At 37.4% G+C, this 16,863-nt stretch overlaps 1 protein-coding gene across 1 annotated transcript in view; it reads left to right on the forward strand.

Annotated features, from left to right (window-relative positions):
* DNAH7 (dynein axonemal heavy chain 7) overlaps window positions 1-16,863 on the forward strand; it is a 252,298-nt gene that overhangs the window by 88,379 nt on the left and 147,056 nt on the right. The window contains exons 23-27 of the mRNA XM_039248955.1: window positions 3,977-4,189; window positions 7,690-7,799; window positions 11,707-11,875; window positions 14,252-14,354; window positions 14,473-14,600. Of these exons, the coding sequence (XP_039104886.1) occupies window positions 3,977-4,189; window positions 7,690-7,799; window positions 11,707-11,875; window positions 14,252-14,354; window positions 14,473-14,600 (723 nt within the window). The remainder of the gene's footprint in view (window positions 1-3,976; window positions 4,190-7,689; window positions 7,800-11,706; window positions 11,876-14,251; window positions 14,355-14,472; window positions 14,601-16,863) is intronic.

Here is a 16,863-nt window from a genome sequence, read left to right on the forward strand (position 1 = left end):
GATCATGACCTGAGCCAAAATCAAGAGTCAGACAGTTAACCGACTAAGCCACACAGGCACCCAGTAATTATTGATGTTTTGAACGATACTTGCTTTTAAATATTCTATTAGGTATATTAGTGTAATAACATTATTAATTTGATTGCTGTTCATAATTAACAACAGAAACTACATTTATAGGATTTCAAGCAGGTCAACTTACAGTTGACTGATGGACCAGTTGGAATGTAATAGTTGTAGATCTTTTGTTTAGAACCGTGAATTTCAAATATATATATATTTAAACGTTTATATATATATATATTTATTTTTTATATATATATTTAAGTTTAAATATATATATATTTAAGTTTATTTATTTATTTTGAGAGAGACAGAGACAGTGTGAGTGGGGACGAGTAGAGAGAAAAAGACAGACAGACAATCTCAAGTGGGCTCCATGCTGGCAGTGCAGAGCCTGATGCTCTGACCTGAGCTGAAACAGAATTGAATGCTTAGCTAACTGAGCCACCAGGCGCCCCTCAAATATATTTTTGACATGGAGTTTGGTATTATTGTCTTTAACTCTAACATACTATTGAACACTGGTAGTGTTGAGGTTTGAGAGAGACTAGTGTTCTCTGTAAGCAAATGGATCCCACAGAGGAAGGAGCTGAGTAACACATACTTAGCTCTGTCAAACTGACCAACGGGCCACATATTTTTCCTGTGGGAAGGGATACAGGCATAGGGCAGAAGTCAAGGTTTTTCTGGAAAAACTCTGCCTTCACGGAACACAAGGCCCTGGGGAAGGGGAGTTGCCTAACAATAGTAAGCCCATGGAGTTCCTTCAGGGCTCTCGGCTTGTAGCCACGTGTGCTTTCTTCTTCTTTTTCCCAGTGGGCTTAGGGAATTCATTTTCTCTCTTTCTTTTAAGCTACCACTCATTAACCTCCCCACACAGAGGGCTTCCTCCATCACCAGTGTAGGGTGCTGGGGCAACACGTAGCCACCTGGATCTCCCTCCTTGCTTGCTGGCCAGTCCCCCAAACCACAATACCCACTTTATCAGTCGCCACTGTGGGGACATAGTCTGCAGGGAATGAAGAAGCAAATGTGAGCAAATTAGACAAACCTGAGGGTATCTTGTGAATTTCTTCAGTTTAAATGTGGTGTTTACCAAACTCCTGCCCCTCTGCCAAATCCATATTTTTCTTTGATCTTACTCAGAGCAGGCTGCAACAGGTAGAAGTTGATATAGAGCACTGAAGTGTAAACTACAGTTTCTACTTATCTCCCAAGCATAGTTTGAATCCCAAGGGACATGCCATATAGGTCACTCCCATCTCGAGGTGTCATCTGCTCAAAACTATCTGCCTATAATCCTTACCGTATTGCATATAGATACAAATAGGGTTTTTAGTTTGTTTGTTTTATAGCAGTATGCCCTGATACTGAAATTGAGTTATTTATTTACTCATTTCTCAGTCTATTCAGGTTTTTCTTTCTATTCGTGTTACATAGTGAGGTATGGACCTATTCACAGAGAAAGCCAAAATGAGAACCTATGCTACTTGAGGGTGATTCAGCTTCATAGACTCAAGGTCCTATAGAGCTGCAGCTTAGCAAGATTTAGCAAGTTACACTTCTGTTATCATTGCCTGCCAGACTGCCGTCTTCTGTTGCTTTTTATGGTGCTTTCATAGCGAAGTTTCATGATGTGAAACTATGCTTTATATGGGTTCTTAGAAATTCTTTTTCCTCTGTTTGTGATTACCCAGCTTCATTCTGCCCATGATCTGCTGTCTGTGCCCCTTGTCCCTGTCTGTATTTCATCCATGTTCAGTCCATTCAAATTCTGTAGCAGCATCATGAGGGGCTGGTATGTGTTTCAGTATTCTATAGCATTGATGGTGTTTTTTCTTTTAAATTAATATGTGGGTCTATCATGGGAGGCTAGCATATGTTTTAGTATGATATGTGTTGGTAATGTTTCCTCCTAATTAATGTGTGGCTCACATTTGAAACCAATCACTTTGGTTGAGCAGCTGGAGGCTCTTGGCAGCTTCAGAGAAGACTGGATACTTCTATTCTCCGCAAACATCCCAAGTTGTTTAGAGTTTGATGTTATAATAGCCCTGTATTATACTGTCACACTCCCAGAGGACCTGTTGGATTTATTTATTCAGTGAATGTTGACTGTGGAACTAGTCTGCATGAGGCATTACAGGGGCTGTAAAATGAATGAAAGAATCCCCGCTGTCACAGAGCTCAGATACTGCAGATACTGATGTGTGATTTTGAGTCACTGTATCATTGCGTATGTAGAAGGATCTAGGTATGATAAAAAATATTTGATTTCAGAAAGGGTTTATTTTGACAGAATAGAATAACTGCTACCTTTAGATTCATTAGCTCACTATACAGAATGGTTTACAAGGAAGAAAATAACAAAAATGGTTTCGATACCATGATTTTTTTTTCTATCTGATCTGAATTCTCATGGACTCATATACTAAATGTTCCTAAAGAACTCAGTTTATTGCAGTTTGAGGTTAAATTTTACTTCTAAATCTGTCTTCCTAGTATAGGAAAATACATTCTGCCAGTGTATGTAGTAATAAATTCTTATGGACATATAATTTGTGCTGTCATATCTCAACGTGAAATTTTTATTTTATGTTTTGTGTTGAACTATAGAATGTGAGAGCTGGTAAGGCTCTCAGAGACCCCCACTTTTACTGATGAGAAAACTAAGATGCACTCACCAGCATGGTTTATGTTCCTAGGATCAAAATGGTTCTTACTAGTTTGTATGCTTAACCCACTTAAATTCACTAATCGGTTCCAAGAATTTAAACACTTATGGCTACTTGAAAATGGCTGGGACAGAAGTTTACCGTTCACTGCTTATGAAGGAAGTTAATAGCAATCGATCATGTAAATAATATGAAGGCAATAGTGTTCAAGCACTTCAAACCTTTGAAAGAATTACCTCCTTAAAAATAAAGATGCAATGTTTCAAGGAATAATAAAAGTGCCTCTCAGAGAAAACAGTATGTGGTCTCCAACCCTGTCCTGTAAACCTGTTCTCATTCTTGAAAATGCTCATTTTTAGCTCCATCACTACCACTTACCTGGTCCTGAAGGAATGAAATACACTCACTGTTGCCCAGTGTTTGTTAAATATTATTACAGTGGAGAGAGAACGCCCATCAGCCTTCTGGAGCCTGTTGACAGTCCCTTAAGCACAGCAGTGGTCATTAATTCCAATCTGATCTTCATCATAAACCCTCTTCTCTTTTTTAACTTACTAATTAGATTTACCCACCAAAAGAGAGCCTGGTTCTCAGAACTGGGATTGCTCACCATAAACTAAAATATTAGATGTTTTGTTTGTTAAGATCTTTACTCTTCAAGTGGCACAAATCCAGCTCAGAAAGCTTACACAACAGGACTAAAAGGACTTTGGGATTCGAGGAAGAGCAGTCAGGATCAGGATCTCAGGGCGTCCTTGCTACTGCAGTCTCTCTCCCGTTGCCTTTCCTCCCTGCTGGGCTCTGGCCGACTTTGTTACGCCGTGGGGATGAAGGCTTGCAGTAGCTTCAGATCGGCATGTTCAGAGTCCCCAGACCTAGCGAGAAGCACTTTTTTTCACTGACTGCATAGCAGTTCCTGGGAAGAACTCTGATTGGCCCTAGTTGGGTCACACATCCCCCCTGCTTGCTGCCATCAAGATGGGGCAAGATGATGGACAGCTCACCAGCACCACAGAGCATATAGAAGTGGAAATTGGAGCAGAAAGGATGTTGAGTAGACACAAACCACATATGTCCACTCTATCTGGCCAGACTGGCCTTGTTCACCTAATACTTTTGTAGTAAGAAAAACTGATTATTTTTTAATTGTGTCAAATGGGGAAAAATGTAGAAATGCTAGCTCAGGATGTTTTTGTTCAGAAGTCTGATCACATTAAATGCATCTTCTTTTCTTTCAGGCTCTCGAGCAGTACTTGGAAAAATGTAACAGGCAAATTGATGATATTGTTACTTTGGTCCGTGGCAAACTGTCCAAGCAGAATCGTGTTACTCTGGGAGCCCTTGTGGTGCTGGATGTCCATGCTAGAGATGTCCTCACATCACTTGTTAAAAAACAAGTTAGCGATGACTCTGACTTTGAGTGGTTAAGTCAGCTTAGGTACTATTGGCAAGTAAGTGATATCACTGAACGTTATTACACAGCAATTTCAGCACATAGCTTTTTAATTTGTGTTTGCTTGCTCATATGGGAAATAGTAATAGAAGATTTTTTTGTTGATGGCTGACTCTACCCAAACAAGCATTCTCCAGGCTGAAGATTAAGGGATCCAAAAACTATATATCATCCGAACAAAAAATTGTATCTTTATCTATATCCAAATCCATACCCAAATTGATAGTTACATATAAATACAGTATATATACATATATGGATGCTCACAAATTGAGTAATTATAAAAATTACTCATTTTAAATAAGCCATTATGCTCACAGAATCTGTAAAATGTTGAAACTAGGCAGTTTAAAATTGTAATTTTAGATTTTGATACATCTGAATAACATAAAAAACCCAGACTTTTATTGTGATTTAATCATTAAAGTCTCTTGTTGATCAGTCGAAGGAACCAGAAACATGATCTGGAAGGAAGGCTCTTATCAGGACCCCCAGGTGGGTGGTCATAGCAGCCCCAGCTGGGAATGCAGGAGAGTAGGAAGTTAGTTCAGTGGACAGGGTTGAACCTGCTGAGAGTGGGAAGAAGGAGCTGAGGCTGTCTGCAAATACAGATTCAAAAGTTCTCAGCAGATTCAGTCTTGTGAAAGGCTTGTAGGTGTGGAGTGGGAGGAGAAATGATACAAGAATAAGAGCCCTGGAAAACCATGGGAGAGGTAGTAGATAGGAGCTCTCTGTGGAATCATCATTTCAAATGCCGGATGCTGGGGTGCCTGGGTGGCTCAGTTGGTTAGGTATCCAGCTTTGATTTTGGCTTAGGTCATGATCTCACAGTCATGGGATTGAGCTCTGCGTTGGGCTCCCTGCTGAGCATGGATCCTGCTTGAGATTCTCTCTCTCTATCTCTCTGCTCCTCCTCCTACTTTCTATCTCTTCAATCAATAAATGAATGAGTGAATGAATGAATGAATGAATGAATGCCAGATCCTTCCCTTACCAGATGTAGGACTTGGGCAAGTTACTTACTCTCTAGAAGCATCAGTTTTCTTACCCACAATATGGTGATAATGATAATAACCACTTAATAGTCAAAATGAACAATTGATTATAAATTTAGGAGAACTAATTACAAGAGAAATTTAAAAAACAATCCTATTTATAGTTGCATCAGAAAGAATAAAATATATAAAAATAAATTCAAACAAGTAGGTAAAAGATTTGCATACCAAAAACTCTAAGACATTGATGAAGGAAATTGAAGAAGATATAAATGAATGGAAAGATACTTTGTGGATTTGAAAATCAATATTGTTAAAGTATTCCTGATACCCAAAGCAATCTACAGATTCAGTGTAATCTCTATCAAAATTCCAATGGCATTTTTCAAAGAAATAAAATAAACAGTCCTAAAATTTGTATGCAGCCACAAAAGACATTGAATAGACCAGGCAATCTTGAAAAAGAAGAACAAAGCTGGAGACAGCATGCTCCCTGTTTTCAAACTGTATTACAAAGCTATAGTATTCAGATCAGAATGGTATTGCCATAAAAACAGACATATGGATCAAGGGAACAGACTAGAGAGCCCAGAAATACATCCAAGCATCTATGGCCAAATAATTTATGACAAAAGAGCCAGGACTATGCAATGGAGAAAGAACAGTCTCTTCAATCAATAGTGTTGGGAAAACTGAACAGCCACATAGGAAATAATGAAGCTGGACCACTGTCTTATACCATACACAGAAATTAACTCAAAATGAATTAAAGACATGAAGGTAAGACTTGAAATCAAAAATTCATAGAAGAAAACATAGATGGTAAGCCCCTTATCAGTCTTGGCAATGATTTTTTTTTGGCAACAAAATGGATGCAAAAGCAAAAATAAACAAGTGGGACTACATCAAACTAAAAAGGTGCTATACACACAAAGGAAACCATCAACAAAATGAAAAGACAACTTACTTAGAGAAAATACTTGCAAATTGTATCTGATAAGGGGTTAACTCTAAAATATGTAAAGAACTACTACAATTCAATAGCAAAAACACCAATTATATAATTTGAAAATGGTCAAAGGATCTGAATAGACATTTTTCCAAAGAAGACATATATATGGCTAACAGGTTCCTGAAAAGATGCTGAACATCACTAATCATCAGTGAAATGCAAATCAAAACCACAATGAAATATCCTCTCACACCTACTAAAATGGCTATTATCAAAAAGACAAAAGAGGGACTTCTAGGTGGCTCAGTCAGTTAAGTGTCTGACTCTTGATTTCTGCTCAGGTTAGTATCTCAAGGTTCAGTTTCTTAGATCGAGCCCCACTTCAGACCGTGAAGAGTCTGCTTGGGATTCTCTCTCTGCCCCTCCCCCACTGACCCACACATGCTCTCTCTCTCAAAATAAATAAATAAATCTAAAAAAAAAAAAGACAAAGGATAACAAAAGGAAAAAGACAAATGCTGGCAAGGGTGTGGAAGAAAGGGAACCTATGTGCACTGTTGGTGGGAAAGTAAACTGGCGCAGCCCCTCTGGAAAATAGTAAAGCGGTTTCTCCATAAATAAAAAGTAGAATACGATATGATCCAACAATTCCACTTCCGGGTTTTAGCTGAAGAAAACAAAAACACTCAAAAAGATATATGTACCCCCGTGTTTATTGCAGCATTATTTACAATAACTAAGATAAAGAAACAAACCTGAATGTCCATTGCTAGGTGAATAAATAAAGAAGACGTGGTATATATGTACAGTGGAATATTATTCAGTCATTAAAAATGAAACCTTGCCATTTGTAACAATATGGATTGACCTTGAGGGCATTATGCTAAGTGGAATAGGTCAGACAAAGACATATACAATATGATCTCACTTAAATGTGCAATCTGAAACAAACCAAGCTCATAGACAGCAAACAGATTGGTGGTTGCTGGAGGCTGGGGATAGGAAAGTAGAAGAAATGGGTGAAAGGCATCAAAAATGCAAACTTCTAGTTATAACTAAGTCATGGGGTTGTAATACACAGCATGTTTACTATAATTAATAGTACTGTACTACATACTTGAAAGTTGCTAAATCTTAAAATTCTCACTCTAAGAAAATTGTACTTATGTAAGATGATAGATCTTAACTAGATTTACTGTGATTATTTTACAGTATACACAAATATTGAGTAATTATGTTTATACTTGAAACTGATATTGTATGTCAATTATACCTTAATTTTAACAAGCTTTAGCAAGTAAAAAGAAAAGAAACTATAGAAAAGATCAGAAACAAATATATTTTCCACAGATATCTATGGGAAATATGGAAGTCAGTGACTTCAGTTACTTATCCAAGGAAATTAGATACTTGGTTCTTTCAATTTAATGATGTCTGAAAAGTGAATTTTAGAGATGTTGTTTATAACATGACAATTATTTTAAAGAGTTGGAGATTTCATAGTATTTAAAGTTTTGTTACTTAAACTTCGTTTTCTCTGATTTATCCTAGGAAAATCATTTAGAAACAAAGATGATCAATGCTGGTTTACGATATGGATATGAGTATCTGGGTAACTCCCCTAGACTGGTTATTACTCCACTCACTGATCGATGTTACAGGTAAACTCATGAATTTAAGGATCTATTGGACATAAATTTCACTCACCCCTAGACCACGAAATCTTTAAAAGAATCATCTTAGACCCAGTAAATGTATTTTATATCTTTTCCTAGACTCTTAATACTCCTCTCAACTTGATCTTCAGTTTCTCCTTCTCTGATGGCTTTTCCCTCTCAGCTCTGGAGCTAAGTATTGCCAGATATTGCTTCTGTTTTTTCATTTTTTTTACATTGTTCATTTCTTCTTTCTTTGAAACTTTCTCTTTGTTTTGGATCATTTGAGGCAAGCTGTTGCTTCTCCAGAAACACAGAAGTTTGTAGATTTCTGTTTTCACGTGCTGCTTTGTCTCATGACCTATGGTTTCCAAAATGTTCTCATCCACTTTCAGGCTTTAATAGTCTACATTCTGAAGATCCATAAGGTCTCTCCTGTAAACTTGTGCTATACACATGTCCCGTTGGTTATTTCCATTAGATAGCTCATAGGTATTTACATTTAAACTTTTTCTATCATGTTTCTGAATAATAATAAGGCTTTAACAGCTTTAATCCAAGTTCCTGTATATTCCAAATTATTGTCAAAAACTAAAAGTGTTATTTTTTTCTTAAGACATTCAAAGTCCATATAGGTCTAATATCAAAGTTAGCATCTTTCATCCAATTAAAAAAATGTTAATGTTTGTTTATTTTTGAGAGAGACAAGGTGCAAGCAGGGGAGGGGCAGAGAGAGAGGGAGACACAGAATACGAAGCAGGCTCCAGGCTCTGAGCTATCAGCATAGAGGCTGGCATGGGGCTTGAACTCATGACCTGAGCCGAAGTTGGACACTCAACCAACTGACCCACCCAGGCACCCTTTCATTCAATTTAAAACTCTCCTTCTCTCCCAGCTTAAGCTTGACTCGGGCACAAAGCCTGCATTTGGGGAGGCAAACGTGTTCAATCCTTTGTCAGTTTTATCCCTGTCCTTTACATCCATCCCTCAATAGCCCACCTGTGGCTACTCCAGTGTTGAAGGTTAATGGAGGCGGGGAGACGGAAAGGGAGAGGTGGGTTTATGTGTGACAAATGTCTTGTGTGACAGCTATCTCTTGGCTATTTAGTGCCCTCTGTGAGGATACAAGCTTAGATATGCCAGGTCTCCCATGGGATATTTATGTGGGTTTTTAGGAACTGCCCCCGACCCCCTAGTACCTGTGGAAAATGCCTTCTCTGGCTGGCTGCTGGTGACTTTTGCTTCAGCCTCTGTCTGAAGTCAATCACGCACTAACATTCACCTTGGGATCTTTTCTGATTCTAAGTGGGTCTTCTGCACAGAGTCCCATTTAATGTGACTCAAATCTACCACCCTTCCAAAGGGATCTGGATCTGGTCAGATGATAAACATACATTTATTTTGCCAGTTGTATGAGTACATCTCTCACTGTCACTGTTTTCCCCAGTTCTGCCATCAGGAGCAGTTAAAGGCATTCTCTTGATGCTAAATATTTTAAGTTGTGATTGAATTCCCATAACCTGTATTCTACAAACTCCAGGGGTCAATGTGTCAAGCTTTTTGAGTAATTCTCTAAAGCCCCTCAGGTCGCTTGGGAGAAGGATAGGTGCTGCTCTTTCTTTTCTACAGAGGAACGGGAAATAAGCAGCATGCTGACAGCTCTTTCCAAAGAAATCTTTACTCTTGATCTGTCATTTACAAGCTTCCTAGCCAATCTCTATATGCTCCTGGTGCTAGGTGACAAACTTTACTTTCTGTAAGATAAGATGGCATATATTGCTCTCAGTTTTGGTTTTTAATAAAAATTCCAAGACAAAAGAGCTCTAGTTGTATACTGTTATGTAGTTTTTTTTTTTAAACAGCTAATGTTTATATAGTGTTTACCAAAAATTTTATCATTGCCTTTACTCACCATTGCTTCTTACTTTGCCTTTTTTCTGCTTTAATTTTTCTTCTTACTAGGCAACATCTTTTAGTAAATATTTCAGTGAAGCTCTGCAAGTAGTAAGCCCTGTCAGTCTTTGTCTAAAAATACCTTTAAAAAAATCTGGTCTTCACTCAATTATTAAATGATAGATTAGCTAGGTATGGAAACTTACATGAATCATAATTTCTCCTAAGCTCTCTAAAGATATTATTCTCCTGGCATTCATTGCTACTAATGAGTAGTCTGTTACTATAGTTATGAAACCTGTGTAGGTAATTTTTTTCAATGGTAGTTTTTAAGGTTTTATTGTTGATGTTCACTGTAATGTTACTAGATGTGGGTAAGTTTTCATTTATCTCACTTGAGACTTTTCACTTCCTACCTTTCTTCAATTCTGGCACATTCTCAGCCATTACCTTTTCAATTTTGACTTTTCTGCAGTCTTTTCCTTCTTTTAAATCTCTCAACTTTTTTTATATTCTATCTCAGAATCTTCCTGGGTGATTTCCTCATATATCTTCAAGTGCATAATTCTGTTTCTTCATGGTTATCTATTTAATCTGTTAACTTTTTAAAAGATTGGGGATGCCTGAGTGGCTCAGTCACTTAAGCTTTTGACCTCAGCTCAGGTCATGATCTTGTGGTTTGTGAGTTCAAGCTCCATGTCAGTCTCTGAGCTGTCGCCAACACAGAGCCTGCTTCAGATTCTGTGCCTCTCTCTCTCTCTCTTTCTCTCTCTCTCTCTGCTCCCTTCCCCCCTTCTCATGCTTGTTCTCTCTCTCTCTCTCTCAAAAATAAACAAACCTGTTTTAAAAAGCTTAATGACTCTATTTTTTATTGCTAGATTTCAAGTTCTCTCTTTTATTAAATTGGATTTTGTCCTCACAATTTTATTTTGTCTATTGCTTTTTATTAAAATCTAATTGAGTAAACCACCAGGATACCAAAGACTACCATGCATGCAGTAATCCTCCCACACCTTTGGCCATCTGCCACTGCAAGTCTGACTCTTAACTTAGATCTCTCTCTCTCTCTCTCTCTCTCTCTCTCCCCCCTCCCCCCTCCCTCTCTCCCGCCCTCCCTCCCTCCAGTTTTAATTGTGAGCTCATTTTAGTAAGGGTCATTTCCCCATGCAGTCTTACATGTTCTCACCTGTGTAGGTGTCCATGGGGAGCAGTTTCACATTTATCTCTGAAAAGCGCTCTAGGGTCTTCTCTGGTCCTGAACAAAATTTCAGTGTTAATTTCTTAGTTTGGGTTCGTGCACTCATGGATAATGGAAACTGGGACCATACCCCCATGAAGGATGTAGGCTTTTCATTGGGTACTATATGGAGTATAGGCTTTGTAACTCCTCTGTAGCTGATTCTTCTTTGTCTTTCTTGAGTAGGTTGCTAAAGTAACTTTAGTTTTCATTTAGAGATGAGTCAACCTTTCAAGGCTTCTAAGTTTACATAGGTAAATCCATTTCAGCTTTCATCTTGCCCAGTTCTAAGAATTTTTCTGTTCTATGTGGCTGTAAATATGCTTGTGTTTGTATGCAGATCCCAAAGCAATATGTACCTCCATAGTTTAAGCTCCTAATTACTCACAGCTTTGCATTTCCTCTTCATAGGTGATTCCCTTTCCATTCTTTCAAAACTGGCTATGTATTTCAAAGGCTACTATTTTTTTTTTCTATGTAGCATTTCTAAATGCTTATAGTTAGGGGTGTTGGATGGTTTGTGGCATCAGCTGAATTCTCCATATTGACCAGAGGCAGCATTGAATTTCAAAAGTGTGTGTGTTCTGATTTTGTCATATGTAATCAATGATTCAGAAATGAAATATGATAACAGATAAAGTAATGCACAAAGATTTTCAGAGATTCACGGAAAGGAAGAAATTGTTTAAGAGGAATTTGGCTCTCAATTTAAACTTTTCCTCTATTCATAATTGATATTTAAGAATTACATTATTTATAAAGATTGTCTCTCTTATATTTCAGAACCTTGTTTGGGGCTCTTCACTTGCACCTTGGAGGAGCACCGGAAGGGCCAGCTGGCACAGGAAAGACTGAAACTACCAAAGATTTAGCAAAAGCAGTGGCCAAACAGTGTGTCGTTTTCAACTGCTCTGATGGGTTGGATTATCTAGCTTTAGGAAAATTCTTTAAGGTTTGAATTGACTCGTTTCTTTATAAAATAATAACTTCTTACAGAGGAAGGTCATTTATAATGAAACATAATTTAATGCAAGTAAAAGATTTATTTGTAGTTTAAGTAAAGATTAAAACACTATTTTCATTCTCAAGAGGAGTAGGGTTATTTCAAAAGCTTACTTGAGAAGAAACTACCCCAGCCTCCAGTCCCTGCTGTAATGGGTCAATATTATTATAGGAATGAGTGGTGTCCTTTGAGTATACTGGGCCAGCTAAAACTTGGAGAGCCAGTATATCATGTAAAGACTGCGGGGAATCTAAAGGCTTCTTTCACCTATGGTTCTTATTATTAACAAGTTATAATGTAGTCATTTAATTTTCATAGATACACTCTAGTTAATCTTTCTTTGTGAATTTAAAGTCAACTTTTTATTCTTATTCTGAGTCAATTCTCTTAGGAGTCTGTAAGATTGCAAAAGGGGAAATTAAAAGTGTAACATCCCTGTCAAAAAACCTATAACTTTTGGGGTGAGTTATAGGTGGCTCACCTGAGTGGCTCAGTCAGTTAAGCATCCAACTGCAGTTCAGGTCATGATCTCATGGTTCGAGAGTTCAAGCTTTACATCTAGCTCTGTGCTGAGAGCTCAGAGCCTGAAGCCTGCTTTGGATTCTGTGTCTCTGTCTCTCTCTGCCCTTCTCCAACTCATTCCCTTCCTCCCTCCCTCTCTCAAAATTAAGCATTAAAAAAAATTAAACCTATGAACATCTGGCCATTTTAGCATTTTGTTACTACAGCCTGTTAGCTGGTACAGCTGACCACAGAATTATCCATTTGGAATTATGGGTTCTGTTTATTTGTTTGTTTATATGTTTCTGTAAAGATTTATATAATTTTTACATTCAGATATTCTATAATTTCCAAAATTTTTTTCAGAAAAGTTAACATTAAAAACACATACACAAACTCACAAAAAAGAATATACAAATCTTACCCTATACAGTAAACTGTTCCTGACTGAAATACAGCCTGGTCATTTTATGACAGATTTGGAATATAAAAGTGTCTGCATTTGTGATGCTGAAACAATTAGAATAAGATTTTAAAAGTCAAAATTATAATATTAAAAAAACCCATTTGAATGACCCATTACCATTTTAATCATACTTCGTAATGATATACAATCTTACTGTAATGATTATTTAAGAAAGAGATAGTAAATCTAAAAGAGTCTGTGTGTAGTTTAGTTTGAACAGCTATTATATTCCTAAATGTTTAAAGAAAAGTCTGATATATACTACTCAATTTTTGAATGTATACAATGATATTCTTAATTCTTTGATACAGATCCATATACTTTCAGTATTAAAGTTGCTTACTAAGAAGAATGTATTGGTTATATACTTTGTGTTAGGGTCATGCTGAATAATTGGAGTGTAGAATGAGAAAGACATAGGTCTTACTATGAAGAACCTCACAATCCTTATAACTGAATATGTAACTTCATAAACATTTTTTATTCTCTGTGATTTCTAATCCTTTTATTATATGCAGAGATCAAACTCATAGTCTTCTCTAACTAATGAAAATGTACTAATCTTTGAAATTCATGGAGTTCAGGTTTAATCCAGTGTGGTTCAGTAGATGGAACTGTGTACAAATCCTGCACTATGAGCTGTGTGACTTTTTATTAATTACTTAATATCTTACATGATATAGTCTTAGTTTCTTTGCATAAAAGATACATGCATCATGCCTGGCACATACCAGGTACTTAATGAAACATGTATACATATGCATACAATCTACAGAAAATGCATTCAATAAATGTCAAATTGATTTTTTTTTAAATAAATTTGGATTTGGACTGAGCTAACTCAAGCTTGGTTTTCCACTTTTCTGTAATGACCAAATGACACATATTTGTGAAGGATCTTTGAGTTAGAAGTGCAAACTAGGGTCTCAGACTATGTTAGTTTGATATTAAGGTGCTCAAACCACAAAGTAGTCTCATTAGCAACAGAAGTCATCTTATTTAGAGAATTACTGGAATCAGTTCTATGAAGTCCATGTAGAAAAGACAAGCAAAATCAACTTGTATAAAAAAAAGTAAGAAAGCCTTTGAGATTTCAGGCATACATCTAAATGCCAAAAGATATACAGAAAGTAAAAATCTATAGATCAATTGGACGATTTTCCAGCTGATCAAACTCCTTATCATGGAGTGTAATGAATTTCTAATAAAAAATAATATGCTGTCTTTAAAGATAAAGGTGAATAAGCAATTTCCTTCACAGAATATTAAATCCTTGAAAATATCAGGTGAAAATGCAACATTTCAATGCAATATTCAATCAGATAAATTTAAAAAATTTCATTACTCTTTTCTCCCAGGGACTGTTATCTTGTGGCGCCTGGGCTTGCTTTGATGAGTTTAACAGAATTGATTTGGAAGTACTGTCTGTGGTTGCTCAACAAATTCTTACTATCCAAAGAGGTAATGAAATAGTTTGTCTCTGCATTATGTGAAAGCAGTAGAAATATGAGAGAGTGAATGGCACAAATTGTATTTACATGTGGAATTGCTAATTCATTTCATTCTTGATGACCCACAGGTATTAACGCAGGTGCTGATATACTAGTGTTTGAAGGAACCGAGTTAAAACTTGACCCCACGTGTGCGGTCTTTATAACAATGAACCCTGGATATGCAGGGCGATCAGAACTGCCAGATAATCTGAAGGTATGGAAGGGTCAATTATATCATCTATTTCCTTTCTGTAGTTTTCGAAGTTAATATGTAAAAAAGAAAGAAGGTGTCCTCTTTGAATTTTATGCAAAATATTTGCTTTGGGGTGCTATATTTTATTTTTTTAATGTTTTATTTATTTCTAGGAGAGAGAGAGAGAGAAAGACAGCGTGAGCAGGGGAGGGTCAGAGAGAGAGAGGGAGTCACAGACTGAAACAGGCTCCAGGCTCTGAGCTGGCAGTCAGCACAGAGCCCGACGCGGGGCTCGAACCCACGAACCGCAAGATCATGACCTAAGCAAACGTCGGACGCTTAACTGACTAGGCCACCCAGGCGCCCCTGGGTGCTATATTTTAGAAAGGTGTTTTAGAAAATAATTTGTATGGAATACTACATGGTAATGAGAAGGAATGAAATCTGGCCATGTGTAGCAACATGGATGGACCTTGAGGGTGTTATGCTGAGTGAAATAAGTCAGGCAGAGAAGGACAGATACCATATGTTTGCACGTATAGGTGGATTAGGAGGAACTTAATGGAGGGCCATGGGGGAGGAGAAGGGGAACAGTAGGGGAGGGAGAGGGAGGAGAGAGGGAGATGGAGGGAGGCAGGCAAACCATGAGAGACTCTTGAATGCTGAGAACAAACTGAGGGCTGATGGGGGTGGGAGGGGAGGGGGGAGATGGGCATGGAGGGGAGCACTTGTGGGGATGAGCACTGGGTGTTATATGGAAACCAACTTGACAATAAACTATTTATAAAAAAAATTTAAAAATTTAAAAAAAGAAAATAATTTTTAAAGCTTTGAGTACCTTTAGAAAATAAATATGCCAACCAAACACAGCTTCCAAATTTGTGTTTAAAAAATGATAATTGGGGCTCCTGCCTGTGACTCAGTCAGTAGAGCATTCAACTTTTGATCTCAGGGTTGTGAATTCAAGCCCCACATTTGGCATGGAGGTGACTTAAAAAAATAATGATAATTATAGAAACTTAGAAAATACAGGAAATACTGAAAAAGATACCCATTCTATTCCTTACCTTGCTGTATACCACAATTTTAAATGCCTTTTAAAATGCTAACTTTTTAATGTTTGTTTATTTTTGAGAAAGAGAGACAGAGCACAAATTGGAGAGGTACATACAGGGAGAGGGAGACACAGAATCCGAAGCAGGCTCCAGCCTCCAAGCTGTCAGCACAGAGCCCAATATGGGGCTCAAACCCACAAACTGAGATCATGACCTGAGCCCAAAGTCAGTCACTTAACAAACTGAGCCACCCAGATGCCCCTAAAATGCTAATTTTAAATGGTGGAATCAGGCAATTGTGTATGCCTAGGTTTTTTTTCTAGGTTAATATTATAACATGAGCATTTTCCTATCTGTGTAAGCATAATTCAAACTGCAAATAAATTTACTGAATTGTGTCTTATTGTCATTTAGGTTGCTTTCAGTTTTCCTTTGTTATAAATAATAATGCAATGACAATTTTTACTTAAGGCTTTTCTCTGTTTTAAAATACTTTCTTGGTGTGTTGCTGAATTGCCTTTCAGCAGAGGATGAAGTAATTCACAGCCCACATCAACTTTCAGTTGTCATTTATACCCAACACTAAATTTTTTCTTGGTAAAAGAAGCAAAACACTTTGCTAATTTAATAGCCTAGAATTTTCACTTAAAAACAAAAACTTGATTATGAGAGAAGTATGACATTTCCCTATATCTTAGGCATTTTATATCCTTTTCTGAAAAACTGCATAAAGAACGATGTTGAAGAATAATGCAGTGGTAATTGTGGAGCTAGGACCGAGTCCTCTGACTCTAACTCCTACAATTCCTTCCATAATTCACATATTTAGATTGACTTCTTCTTCTTCTTCTTTTTTTTTTATTTCTAGGAGAGAGAGAGAGAGAGACAGCGTGAGCAGGGGAGGGTCAGAGAGAGAGGGAGTCACAGACTGAAACAGGCTCCAGGCTCTGAGCTGGCAGTCAGCACAGAGCCCGACGCGGGGCCCGAACCCACAAACCGCGAGATCATGACCTAAGCGAAAGTCGGACGCTTAACCGACTAAGCCACCCAGGCGCCCCATAGATTGACTTCTGAAACTAATTGAAGAGTTTTTCTCTTCCCCTGAAAAGACCTGATTCAACCATTGCTACAAAGTATTTTGGTATTTGTATTCCATGCACTTTTATATATTAGATGAGATGTTTTTAGTACTTTGCCTTAGTGAAGGATGCTATGATTAAAAAATAAAA

Source organism: Hyaena hyaena, unplaced genomic scaffold (genome assembly GCF_003009895.1).
Source record: "Hyaena hyaena isolate Hyena2069 unplaced genomic scaffold, ASM300989v1 scaffold_325, whole genome shotgun sequence".
In the NCBI taxonomy this organism is placed as follows: domain Eukaryota; kingdom Metazoa; phylum Chordata; class Mammalia; order Carnivora; family Hyaenidae; genus Hyaena; species Hyaena hyaena.